The 13,996-nt window shown below is 41.5% G+C and overlaps 1 protein-coding gene across 8 annotated transcripts in view; it reads left to right on the top strand.

The window, feature by feature from the left end:
* The window catches only part of SULF2 (sulfatase 2), a 123,965-nt gene that overhangs the window by 106,272 nt on the left and 3,697 nt on the right, over positions 1 to 13,996 (top strand). For 7 of the 8 annotated variants that reach the window (XM_051633221.1, XM_051633217.1, XM_051633219.1 and 4 more), the window contains 7 exons: positions 699 to 906; positions 6,193 to 6,436; positions 8,229 to 8,325; positions 9,932 to 10,026; positions 12,535 to 12,594; positions 13,040 to 13,209; positions 13,690 to 13,832. In XM_051633221.1, the coding sequence (XP_051489181.1) occupies positions 699 to 906; positions 6,193 to 6,436; positions 8,229 to 8,325; positions 9,932 to 10,026; positions 12,535 to 12,594; positions 13,040 to 13,209; positions 13,690 to 13,832 (1,017 nt within the window). The remainder of the gene's footprint in view (positions 1 to 698; positions 907 to 6,192; positions 6,437 to 8,228; positions 8,326 to 9,931; positions 10,027 to 12,534; positions 12,595 to 13,039; positions 13,210 to 13,689; positions 13,833 to 13,996) is intronic. The other variant, XM_051633222.1, reaches the window with a different exon arrangement.

The raw sequence follows: 13,996 nt of genomic DNA, 5'->3' as shown, positions 1-13,996 counted from the left end.
AAAGTCAGTGAAGAGAAATGGGCACTTATGCAGGGCAATTCTTATCTCTTATTATCTTACCTTAGGATGAAGTGAATTATACCTGGAAGTGACTGTTTGGCTTATTTGACTGTAGAACGAGTCTAGATAACCAGCTCAGACCAGTTCTTTGCAGTACAGGAATCCACAACTTGGATAAAAACATCCCACCATAGGCAGTTGAACTAGGAAAGTAGTAGACACCTCCAAAGAGGTTTTCCCATTGTGGTTTATGAGATGAGGCTGAGATTATATGCAGGCCTGGAGCTTGGTGCTGAGTTAATGGCATAAAAGTGGCACAGGTTCCTGCCAGCCTGACAAACACCCTTACTGGTAGGCAAGGATTCTTTTCAGACCTGTGGGTGAGGCTTCAGCATCCTTGGTTTATGACACAGTTGCATTTCTGGAAGTTGTCACTTGTCACTTACATGTTTTAAACTGTAATATTGACTTTGTTAAGAAGTTTCAGTTGTTCTGCCTCCAAGAAACAGACACAAGTGTGTTCCAAAGAATTCCTGTTTTGTCTGAAAATGGCAGGTTGCAAAAAAAAATCTGCTTGGTAGTGGCTGATAGATGAGCCCTGGTTTACTACAATGAGGAGTCTCTGATTGCTTGCTGGAGCTGTCCCTTAGACAAAGCACAGTTGGGACAGAGTTTTAATGACCAAATTTTTCTTCCAGAAGTGGCAGTGTGTGGAAGATGCCAGTGGAAAGCTCAAGCTACACAAGTGCAAGGGAATGGCAGGCTTGGCAGCTGCAGGCAACAACAAAGGCACCTCCAATATTTTGCCCAAGTATTACAACAGGAATAGTGAAGACTGCAACTGTGAGGAGAATGAGTACAAGCTAAGCCATGTTGGACGGAGAAAGAAACTCTTCTCCAAGAAAAGTAAGTGATCCCACTGTATCTTCTGTGTCTGCTTTAGTTCACTGACGTGATTGTCGTGATTTTCATGGGCATTCAATTCTGTCGTCATATTTACCATGTATCTACCTATGAAACAGTATGTCTCATATTGGACAATCAGTTTTGAAAATATCTGTCTGTAGGAAGGGGAATGTTTTGATCCAGAATAGGGTCCTGTATTTATATCTTTTAAAAAACTTGGAAATGCAGTACACATACTGAAGTGGCAAGTAGCACATTCTTACAGAGCCCATGAAACATGAACAGTGTTTTACAGCAAATACTCCAGTTTTCAGTAGGTACTTCAATGCTTGGAATTGTTACTACAGTGACTTATTTTTAATCAAGGTGCCTGTGCTTTGTTACAGAAGCTGCTTGCTTCTGACACCTTTTATTTGGGCTCAGTCAGCAAAGACAAGGCTGACTTTTAACCAGAGATCATGTCGGAAGGGGATCACTCTGTTTCTAGTTTCCTTGGCACAGATCAGGTGGTTTTTCAGAAAGCCCACTCCACTGGCTCTGTATTAAACCTTAGTCAGACTAACAACTATACTTGAAGTACATAGTCTAATTATAGATTAAAGAGGCAAATGGCAGCACAGAATTATTATTCACTTGTAATGTTTCTTTCGTCTCACTCCACAAATACAGAGCCTTAATTATTTAGCAGATTAGTCTTTCTGTATTATGACCTGGCACAAGCTTCAAACAGAAAGTTTACATTGATTTTCTCCCATTATATTTATCTTGCAAGCTGATTAGTACCTACTAAGCTAATTTTAAGTTGAAAAAAATTATTGGTTCCAGGATGAAATTACTCAACTGTACTTGCTGTTTAAATATGTGGCACAGCAGATAATCTTTAAATAACACTAGAACTTGCAGTTCAATTAAGTTGGGTTATTTTTTGAAGACACACAGAAGAAAGTTCAGTAATGGAGAGTCAAATAACAGGAGTAGATCGAAGGCACTTAAATAAGAGGAGGAAAACAATTTAAGTGAGGGCAACATAATGCTATCTGATAGTCCTCAACACTTAAGTAATTTTCATCTGTGTCGTGCTTCCTAAACATTAACTAATTTTTACAACATCCAGAGGAGGTGGTTAAGTGTTTAATTACCTTTAGTTTATGTATGAAGAAGGTTGAGGTGAAAAAGAGAGAAGATTGCTCCCTCTAGCAAAGGGATGAGAACTGAGTTTTTTCCCCTGTGTTCTGCTCAGAAGAGACAGAGTTGGTTCTACACGCTTCAGCTCCCTCATTTGGTGACTGCATGGGATGTTACTGCAGCCCTGCTTCAATGCCACCAAATGCTACTCATGAGATTGAACAGCAGCTAAATAGAAAATAGACATTTCAAACTTGACACATGAATGCTTTAGTTCAGAGCAATAGTGTAGTTTTGAAGAAAGCACCCTGATCATTCCCTTCTGTCTTGCAAATAGAGGTGGATTTGCAGAGCAGTTTTGATGGGTTCTAATCCATAGTTATTTGCAGAAAACTAAACTGGATATCCTACTCCTAGGGTGCATGAAGTGTGTTGCAAAACCTTGTGAGGGTATGAGGATTGGTCTTTTAGAAAGATTCAAGTCAGTCCTGTGTAGTGAGAACATGTGATCTAAAAGACCAGACTAACCTGCTGATGGAGGGGCTGAAGCACCAAACGTTTTCATAAAATAATTATGTTCTAATGTCAGCATGGTCAAGACCCGTCGTCAAGTGAATCAGTGCAATTCGGAGCCAACAGTGTTTTCTAAATTCAGTAAATTAATTTGCAAACTAGTACGTAGATGTTGCTGGGAAATGTCCAGCAGCAATTCATGAGGCTAATGGTAGATATTTTCCTTGTGGCCTGTATAGAAGCAGAATCCTTGACTCCACAACTTCTCAGGGCAGCCTGTTCCAGTGCTCTGTAACCCTCACAGCAAAGAAGTGTCTCCTCATGTTGAGGTGGAACTTCCTGTGTTCTAGTTTATGCCCATTGCCCCTCATCCTGTCACAGGGCATGACTGAAAAGAGATTGCCCCCTCCTTTTTGACATGCACCCTTCAGATATTTGTAGACATTAATAAGATCCCTTCTCAGTCTTCTCTTCTCTAGATAAACAGCTTCAGGTCTCTCACCCTCTCCTCATAGGTGAGGTGTTCCAGTCTCTTAATTGTCCTTGTAGCCTCCATTGGACTCTCTCAAGAAAATCCCTGTCTCTCTTGAACTGGAGAGCCTAGAACTAGACACAATACTGCAGGTGAGGTCTCACTAGGGTAGAGTAGAGGGGAAGGAGAACCTCCCTTGACCTGCTGGACACACTCTACTTAGTGCACCCCAGGATACCATTGGCCATCTTGGCCACAAGGACACATTGCTGCCCCATGGATAACTGGTCCACCAGGACTCCAGGGTCCTTCTCCACAGAGGTACTTTCTAGCAGGTCAGCTCCTAATCTGTACTGGTGCATGGTGTTATTCCTCCCAGGAGCAGGACTCTACACTTATTCTTGTTGAGCCTCATTAGGTTCCTCTTTGCCCAGCTCTCCAGTCTGGCCAGATCTTGCTGAATGGCCACACAGCCTTCAGGTGAATCAGCCAACCCTTCCAGTTGAATAAAAATTTTGGATACTGCAGTTTGCACCCTTGCTAGACAGTGTTTGAAACCTGAGATGCAACCAAAAAATAGCTGTAAAAAATCAGGTGTGTTTGTCTCTAGGCTGTCTGGGGAAATCTGGACCAGAACAGCGTATTTTCAGCCTCCAACAAAGACAGGCATGCTTGTCAACTGGTCCAGGAAGATGCAGGGGGATGAGTGGTGCACTGAAATGTGATTAGCTTGTTTAGGCTTACATTGCTCCAGACCCCATTTCCAGACTCAGTTCTGAGGATGCAACTTTACAGCAGTGCCACCTATGAGACAGGTGGCTTCTGTAAGACCAGAGGGAGAGAGGCACCAGGACTCATAGAACTTACCAAAACCAAACTTCAATAACTTGAAAAGGGGAGTATAGGTGTTCTGGGCCAAATATTTAACAGCTCTAGATCTACTTTGATTGTGGGTTGTGTACTCAGGTAATTGGATTGGAGGGTAAAATTTAAATGTAGGAGAGGATTGACTAATAAGTAATTAGCCATTGGTATTTATGCCTGCAGTGCGCTTGGCAGGTGGGAGAGCACAGCACAGATGAGTATTGATCCTGTTAAATATTTTAGCCACTTCCTCTGAAAATGGAGTTTGGAGCTAATCACAGTGCTGAGTCAGCTCTGCACGTTGATAAAGCAAGATGAGTCCTTTAGGAGCTGCCTCACTCCAGACCAATTTGTTCATTGTAAGGCTGGGTTAGTTTGGCTGCAAGGGAGGTGTAACTGCCAGCTTCTAATTCTTCAGGGGCGTGTGTAGACAGCAGTTCCCTGCAGCTATCTGCTGAGGTTCAACATACTGGATTGGCCCATTAGACTTGGAAGGAAGATAAATTGTTAGTTGGCTGGGTTTAACAAGATGAAATGAGGGAACAATTAAAGAAATAGGAGTTTATACTTTGAATATAATTGTTAGGGTGTAGCTTTTTGGAACTTCCTCCTACTTCTGAAAAGATGGGAGTTTCCTTCTCATTTAGTCAAACATTTCCTGAATGAGTGCCTGAAATAGGGTTGGTCTTTTGGGTTTTTTTTTCCCCTTCAGCAGTGACTCACCTGGCTTAATATTAGCAATAAACTTTGAACCACAGGTGGAAAATTTGCAAAGCCAGACAATCCAGCTGGTATTCTACTTTCTGTGTGTGGTGCTGACAAGAGTATAATGCTTGGACTAGTTTCATGTGGGAGATGTTTCTTTCTCTTGCCACAGTCTGCAAAATGGCTTTAGAGACTTCACAGTCCATTTGGAATCAATGTGAGGCTTCTTGAAAAAAAGTCACTCTGTGTTAATGCCAAAGCATGCCAACTGTTACGAGTATTAGTCAATTTTGGTTGTTCTACCTCCTATTGCTTATTATTTTCCCTGTCTTGTTTTGCTGTGATGGTTATCCCATAGAGAAAGCTGGCTTTTCTGTGGAGCTTGGGATTGCAAGACAGATGGGTCTTCTCATTTGGCACACTGGCTGAGTTTTCCCCCTATCAGATGCAGAGGGAAGTCCCATTCTTGTGAGATATGCTGTGTGCTTTGGCTCTGGTGAAGGAGAGGTGACCAGAGGAGCCAAGGGGCTTGATTGTTTCCAGAAATGTCTTAGATGACTCCAAGCCTCACATACAGAGTAAAGACTCAGGCACTGGGCAAGGAGAAGAGAGGCTATGGTACTTAGGCTCTGTTTCTTAAGGAATGAGATAATTACGCTTAGTGTAATGTGTGACACTGCTTCATTGGCAGTGAGCAGGAAAGATTGTCGGAGATGGACCACATCATACAACAGGCAAGTTTGAATATGGATTTAGACTCCATAACTAGGATATATTTGTGACATTCCTGACCAAACAGAAGAGGAGCTCTGGGGATTTGGGCCAGGACAAAGAAATTTGGAAGGCAGTAATGATGAGAAGATCAACGAGCATCTCACGATTCCTAGCACATGTTTCATTTTACCTTTGGGACTGCAAATGTGGAAGCAAAGGCTGAGGGAGTGTATAGCATGGGGGGATGTGCACTGACTGCTCTGCACATCAGGGAAAGAATTGCGAAGAAAAGCATTAGATGTGGATAAAAGTAAAGATTCAGATATTGATCCCTCCCGAAAAAATCAATCTTGAAAAATGAGCATAGAATTGAGCAAAGACTCAGCTTGGACACTGGGAATGTTTCAGATGACTTCAGGAAAGTGCTGCAGGAATCCTAGGGGTGGAGCATTGTCTGGTGGGCAGCAGAAAACAATAGAGAATCAATCTGTGAGGACAACTGAAGACCTTGATGTCTTGAGGTGTCATGCTTAGTTTTTCAAGGTCTTACTGCCACCTAGTGACTCTTGGGGGAAGAGCAGAATCTCTTTCAATGAGCTCTTTGCTCTCAAAGTGGTATTAGACAAGTGGATTTATTTTTTTATTTCCCCTGTCTGCCTTTCATGTGTGTTTGCATCGTATCCGCCCCTTGCACGCCCCAAGGTATCCACCTATCCATGCAAAAGGTAACGAAGCAGCAGCTCAGAGGACAGGGGCAACAAACACCATTTGTCATCCAATTAATTCCAAATGTCATGGTATGGGCTGTTATTTTTCTCCCAAGAACCACAGAGAGGACCAATTTGTAACATGTTTCTCTCCCTGTTAATCCTTTCCCTTCCTTTTCCATGCAGAATACAAACCAAGCTATGTCCGGAATCGCTCGATCCGTTCTGTATCTGTTGAGCTGGATGGAGCCATTTATACCCTGGGCATAGAGGATGGCTACCAACCTGTCTTACCAAGAAACATCACCAAGAGGCACAAGGTGCAGAGGGCCCTTGTTCGTGAGGAGGAAGATAAGGACATGGGGGAGTACAGTGGCACTGGTGGCATTGCAGAGTACACAGCCCCTAACCTAATAAAAGTGACTCACAGGTGAGTGCATGTGGTGCACTTCTAAAAGCTTTTGCTCCTTAAGTGGCTACTTTACATAAAGGGGTGTGTTACCTTCTGATAAGGACATTGTGTTCCTTTTGGATACCCAGTCTAGCTACACTGAAATTATTCTTCTAATCTTGTACAGCAGCTTTTGGGTTTAATTTTGCAATGTACAGAGGGGCACAAAGGTACTATAGAACTACAGCAAGGCCCTTATGTCTTCTGCACTTTGGAAGGCAATGATTACTGATCAGTGCATGTTTCCAGTGAGGACAGGCAAAACTGTTTGCAGCATCTGTGTGTGCACTGTGTGAAACCAGGAAGGTCTCTATCCAGTGTGCAGTGGGTAACCTGGTCTGTCTGAAGACCAAAAGCTGGACTGTGACCTTGTTTCATATAATTGGTTGCTTTGTAGTTCAAACCCAAGTCAGTCCTGAGGGAAGAAGCAGCCTTTTTATTTTTTTTTCCTAGCCAGTGCTGGGAAAGTCTGTATGATGGATGAATTTGGATGGAGCAGGAGCATTGGGAGTTGGACATATTGAGAGAGAGGTGAGGGAACTGTCTGGGCACTATTAGCTATGTCTGTTCCTCAGTGTGTAAGTCTAGAGGCTGATGATGGATCTTCTACTGTACTTTATTGGTTTAGTCACCATTTCTGCTTGTGAATTATCAGGAAATCCACCAGTCATTATAGATTACATGCCCTAATTTGTTTAATGACTAGTAATATAAACATGCATGAGCCATGAGCCTGTTAGCTGCTGCTGAAAGCTGTAGTTTCCATTTGACTCTGTTTATATAGTTAGAGACCACTAATATGAGAAAATGTAGGGAGGATGACATCAGAGAATTGTCCTCTTACCCCCACTCTCATGGATGTTCAGGACCCATACATCGCTATTTGTGCTTTTCTTCTGGAACAATTTGAATTGATTTTTGCTGCTTTATTGGATGAATCCCAAATCTGTACAAGGAACTGTCAGAAAGGTTGCACATAATTCTTAAGTGTCCCCAGTGACACTTGCAGAAAATAAGGCAGTGGGACAACATCCTTGGTGAAAAGAAAATAAGGGGGTATTGAAAATACTCAATTTTAATTTAAACAAGTATTTAAAAATGACTACATGATATTTGTTGACCCCTAATAAACTTCTCAGATAAATCTGTCAAGCTGTTAGTTGGTTTTTTTGAGAGGATTTTAAAACCTGAGTTGCATTAGAAGGTAGTGAAACATAAGCATTTAAAATTATCAGAGGGTATTTTTCCTTTGAAGTCAGGGAGGTATTTTTAAAAAATGTTATCCCTTTTATAGAAAACAGCAAAATTTCTTTGTTTCTTTTTCTTTTCTTTATGGTGTAGTGGTACAGCTTATAAAGAAGTACTTTATCCTTGTCCCTACTCCTGCATCACTTCATTATGCATTGGGAAATTGCTTCTGAGTAATGCTTTCTGTGCTTGCTAGTTAGTAGAGATTATTTATGTAGACAGCCTAATGAATAAGCAAGAAGTCTGTGCAGCACAATTTACATACAGAAATTAAGCAGTCAACAGGTTCTGCTTGATAGGAATTTTTCTCCTTCTGAAAAATTTCCATGGCAACTCAAACACAAACTCCTGGCTCATGGCACACTCCTATTCTCCTGAACAAAAGTTGCTCTTAGAATTCTGCATGTCACTTCCAGTCTGGTTTCTCATCTGTCCTGGAGCTGTGTTAGTAAAACCAGCTGTTTGCATTGCTCTGTATGTGTGTATCCGCTATAATAAACATTGTTTGCTTTCCCATGCCAAGGTGCTATATCCTGGAGAATGACACTGTTCAGTGTGACACAGATCTGTACAGGTCACTGCAAGCTTGGAAGGACCATAAACTTCATATTGACCACGAGGTCAGTGATGTTATCAGCCATGCTTTTTCTGTGTGTGTTTTTAGCAGGGTTTTCTGTGGGCTGATAGGATCATGCTGACTGTGTTTGTGTCTGTCTGGAACCTTTTGAACTCGCTGGCTGGTTTCAGATATTTCAGAGATAATTAAGTTATTACAAGTTTGTGAAGACAAGGTACTGAGTAGAGGAGAGAACAGCAGCAGAAGTGACAGCTGAGGAATGTCGTAAGCCTTTTGAGATAAATGAGAGACTTGTAAGTGTCCCTATCCTGGGAAAAAATTAATGTGGATCTATTTCATGTCTTATTAGCCTTGCTCCCCAGTGTACCTCTCAAAAAGAGGCCTTCAACTGTCAAATATAAGCCCAAGGAAAAGTGAGCTTCATTAGTTTTGGTGCTTTTAGAATTATTTCCTTTGCTTGCTTGTGTTTAATCATTGTGCTGTGGTATTGAATTCATTTTCCTTAGGCTCTTGGGTATGAAGAACCTGAAGAGCATTTGCCCTATAAAATTTTACCTATAAAACTTTATCTGATATTTTTGTCACTAATATTGAAGAATATAAGTTTAAACCCTCCACATAAGTTGTGCATGAAAGAGGCAGCTTTCTAAGAACCACATAATGGTGGAACAGGTGCCAAAGAGAAGCATAAAGAAAGGACCTCTTGTAATCTCTTACCAACTGTCATGAATTCACAGCACAGTCCTATGTAAGAATTTGTTGGCTGCCTTTTTGTGGCACAGATTGACACGTAGCAAGGCAGATAGATACTGAAACACTTACTAGCTTTGCTAGGATTTAAAAAGGACGGTTTCCATATCACCTATGTACAGAGTTCACCTCTGTGCTGTTGTTTCTGATTTAAGGTCATAGGGCTGGATTCTTTGTGGATTTTTCTTGAACACGCAGCCCTGTCTGTGCTTCAGCAGCCACAGGCTTCCACTAGGCTTATGGTCACTGATGTCTAATGGTAGTTTTGCAGTGACTTTGTTTTTCACACTGGATTACTTTGTTTTTTCTGCTGTGTTAAGAATCAAGGTAGAAGCCTGTACTGCCCGTCTGAGAGGAAATGGTCCACCCTGTGTGTGAGCTGGACTGAACAAAAGCAGGAGTTCCATTTACTGAAAAAAAAAGATAGTTAATAATAAGCCATGGGGGTGGCACAATTAACTGCTAATCCATATTCCCTGTGACCAGACATTACTAAAGACTGCCCTGCAGAATGAAGGAGCCTTGCTGCTTTGCTTCTTCAGAAGCTCTGAAGAGGGGACTTCAGAGCACTCCCTCCCCATCCCCTTCTCAGGCTCAGAACAGGCTGAAACGTAAGGGCTTCATTTTGCTTTCAGTAACTTTTCTACCCTCATAAATATGCTGTAGAGCACAGGAGGAAAAATCATAGTAAGCCAGGAGTGGTTGGTTACCAGAGCTGTCCTCTTGCTGCTGTTTGCTTTTGGAAAGGGAGATAATCTGAAAATGCTTCTTAGTGGTGGGAGTTACAGGTGGTGAAAAGAGAAGCATTTGGTGACAATTGAATGGATTTGAGAAGGTTAGAATAAGACTTAATCATATTGTGTTGGTTTTAACCTGTATCTTTCTTTACTATTTTTTAGATTGAAACTTTGCAAAATAAAATAAAGAACCTGAGGGAGGTGAGAGGTCACCTGAAGAAGAAACGACCTGAAGAGTGCGACTGTAACAAGATAAGGTATTTCTTGTGTACTTCAGAATAATTCTTTTGTAGTGTGCAACAGTAGCTGATACAGCAGGGATCAGAACCTGTTTTGTTAAGTGGTTGCCTGCTTCCTGCACTCTTGTACAGCATGTGCTGGGGGAGTTGGATTGCTGCAGAAGTACAAGGCCCAGCTTCTGCCAGGCAGCAGTTTAATTGCCTGTGTGTCAAGTGGTGGTGATGTAACAGGACTTGTAACATGGCTTATAAACCAGCTAGTTAAGTTCTTGTACTGAGGATGCTGCCATTAGATACCAGAGATTAGTATTTCAAGCTTCAGGCTTCTTTCTGAAAACTTGCTTTCCTCAATGGCAAATTGTCAGCATGGTGCAGTGTTACACAAGTCTGGTCTAAAAAGAAAAGTGTGTAAAATACATGGAATAACAGGGTGGGCAGATGAGAAAATTTCTTCCCAGTCAGTTTTTTCCAGGTTTGATGTATCATCTCCTAGGTTGCAACCACTGTAATATTTCACAATCATGCCAGGTGGGAGAAGCAGGAATTTAACATCTGGTGCAGAGTAACTTTCTTTTTTTGTAACCACTGATTTAGTGCACAAGATCTGTTTTTCCCTAGTGCAGATGATTTGTGGATTTTATATCCACAAATATTATGCATCAAGGAATATTATGCATCAAGGAATATTATGCATCAAGGTCTCTGCATAGCTGGTTTCTCATGTAGCCACATTTTTGCCACATGCCCCTCGATTGCATGGGAGGAAGGTTCAAGCACACCTGAATCCTTCTGGGGAAGCAAGCAGGCTCTTGCTCTGAAAATAAGCACAGCAAAAAAATCTTTCAAAATCAAATGTTAACCCAGACAGAATTTGCGCCTGAAAAAGAAACCAGGAGCAGCTGCTCCTGGTCGTGGTGATCACAGAGCAGTCTCTGAGGCTGCTGTGAGCCAGATGTCATCAGCAGTACAAGAATCACAAATAAAGCTGTACTTCAGTGTACTCGAAAGCACCAGGCAGCTCTGTGATTATCGGTGGCTGAAGCAGCTTTAACTAAGTAGCCTCTAGAGGGTGTGGATGGCACTTCCCTGCCTCTTGGTGTAACGGGATGAGGTTTTGAGCATAAGGCTGGAATCCTTGGAAGTGCAACATGCCCAAGTGTATAGACATGAGGTACATAGTGTTTGTGGTCCATGTGGATCCTGCAGCCTGGCTTCAGCAACAAATCGCTGCAATAAGAACACAAATGTCTTGGGCTATGGCAAACCATACATGGAGCCCATGGCAAAAAAGTGTTTCACATGGAATCAGTGTAATTCTAAAAGGCGAAGCCCCCAACAGTTTATATTATCTTAGAAGCCACAGCCTTAAAAACAGACGTTAACAACTGACTTTATTTAATATATACTGTAAAGATGTTGTTTTTATGGTAATGGAATAATTCTACAGTTTTCAGGCCCAGTACAGGAAGCACTTGTATTTATGTATTGCATTATTCAGATTAATAATTCCACTGAAATCAATGAAGTTAATCACCTCAGTTACATATGTTTAAGTATTTGCAGAGTTGCATTGATTTAGAATTAGTTAATGTGTCTGTGCAAGATAAACAAAAATGAATGAAGATAGATAGTTCTTTAATAATATTATTTTGTTAACTTGCTATAGGGATTAAATTTATTAAAGCTCCCAGTAGCATTAATAATTTAAAATGTTTGGTTTGTTTTGAAAGGAATTTGTCTGACAATTAACTGCTTTCTGATACACTGTTTAGAAAATAACATTTATTGAAGTTAGTTTGTCTTTGTGTGGGTAATATGAACAACTTTATCAGTCAGAAAATATTGCCATTGACTAGGGCTGTTTTGTCTTTTTTTAACTTTCTGTGTAGTTTGCAAAGGAATTTTTTGCAAAATCTTGTCGGAGTTCCTGGAGGTCGAGCCTCTCAGCTAGGATGTGTCTGTCTGCTCACACCCTCCCTGTCTCAGAGAATTTTAGATACTGCTCTTGCTGGGACAGTTCCGTGCATCATGTTAGAGCCTCTAGCTAGTAACAGAGGAGGAAAAAAAACAACCCTACCAAGTACAATTGGTATTTAAATTATTTAATTCAGAAGGAAAACAACGGGAAGGTGGTTGTCTGAGCAAATCAGTGAATATTCAGTTGAAAAACTGTTGTAATGGAATTATAAGTCTATTGATTTGATCAGTCCCCATGTAGGGAAACAAAAATGAAGGACAACATTGAAAATTGTAGCTGGGATGATGTGGATGCATCTTGCAATCCAGTGTTAGAGCACCAGGTGTCACAATGCACAGATGTTCTAAGGAAAGACAGAGACACAACAAGGCTTAGAAGCCCCTGAGCCAGTCCAGCAAGGCTGCTTTGTATTCATCACGCACCCTGAATCAGTTACAGGGAGAAGTGACACTGGATTAAATCCAGTTCAGATTTAGTAGGAAGTGTGGTATGAACAGAAACAATTGTCTTTCTGTTGTTCATCAACAATGCTGTTGTTTTTTTTCCAGTTACCATTCGAAACATAAAAGCAAACTGAGGCACAAGGGATCTGGTCTTCATCCTTTCAAGTAAGTGAAGGCCTGTTGCTTTGCAAGAGGAAATGCCAGGGTATTCACATTTGGTCCCTGCACACCAGTTGCAAACCAAGCATCAGTAGTAGGGTTTCATTTGTCCTGTATTAAAAAGCATAAATATCCAGACACCAGGGCAAGGAACCAAGCCCGTGGTGAAGTGCTTGTAATGTCAAGATAAGGTTCCTGGTTTGAGCAATGTCACATCACAGACTTCAGGCCAGCCTGTGAGCCTCTTTGGCTTAGTTTTTTATATTTTTTTAAGTGATACAGAGTGGCAGAGTTCTGCCCAGAGCCATGTGGACAAGAAGCCATTTAATTAAAAAATACTGGTTATTTCTTTCCCTCAAAGCAGCTTATTTTATTAGCTGCTCCATGGGTTTTTTTTAAGTGTGTTCAAGTATAACAGAGTCTACATGACCCTAATGTTGGATGTGTGCAGGAAAGCCCTGCAGGAGAAAGACAGGCTGTGGCTGCTTCGAGAGCAACGGCGGAAGAAGAAACTGCGCAAACTGCTGAAGAGAATAAAGAATAATGACACGTGCAGCATGCCTGGCCTGACCTGCTTCACCCACGACAACCAGCACTGGCAGACTGCTCCCCTCTGGACATGTAAGGATACTTTAAACTAAATAATAGGTAGGCATGTACTGGCTAAGCAGGGCAGGGGTGCTGGGTTCCTGGAAGTTACTGGTAGCATTAGTTCACAGCCTCCCTCATGCTGCACAAGCCCTGTTGCAGTGTTGGTGTTTATGCACAAAAAGCAAGAGAGTTAAAACCCTAAACAACTGCAAATAAAACCCCACATGTCTCGTGTACAGTACAGTTCTGTGCAGTATCTCACCAGCTGGGATGTTTCCCAAGCAGCAAAGTCAGGGAGAGCAACTAGTCAAAATGTTCCTTAAGTCAGCCATGTTGTGTCCATCAGGTATGCAGAGAACAAGCAGCTGATGCTGGAAGGCTTTCTCTGCTTGAGAGCTCAGGAGTCAGAGACAGTAACTACCTATAAATAATCTGATATCATGACAACAATTAATAGTGCCTCAAGGCAGCAGCATGTAGCTCATGTCTTTATAACTCTTCCATTTGCAGTGGGCCCCTTCTGTGCCTGTACCAGTGCCAACAACAACACATACTGGTGTTTGAGGACAATCAATGAGACCCACAACTTCCTGTTTTGTGAATTTGCTACTGGATTTTTGGAGTATTTTGATCTCAATACTGATCCATATCAGGTACCTGGTCATAGCTCTAGAAATACAGCATCATTCCTTATTGATGATACATTGAAACTGTGCAGTATTGATACCGGGTATAGATAGTTGAACATAGTATGATTTACAGTATACATATGTATGTATAGTATCATTTGGCTTCCTTGTTGTTACAAATAACACCT

The sequence above is a fragment of the Apus apus genome, chromosome 15, assembly GCF_020740795.1.
Source record: "Apus apus isolate bApuApu2 chromosome 15, bApuApu2.pri.cur, whole genome shotgun sequence".
In the NCBI taxonomy this organism is placed as follows: Eukaryota; Metazoa; Chordata; class Aves; order Apodiformes; family Apodidae; genus Apus; species Apus apus.
The sequence above is the reverse complement of the archived record's forward strand: the minus strand, read 5'-3'. Positions and strand labels throughout refer to the sequence as shown.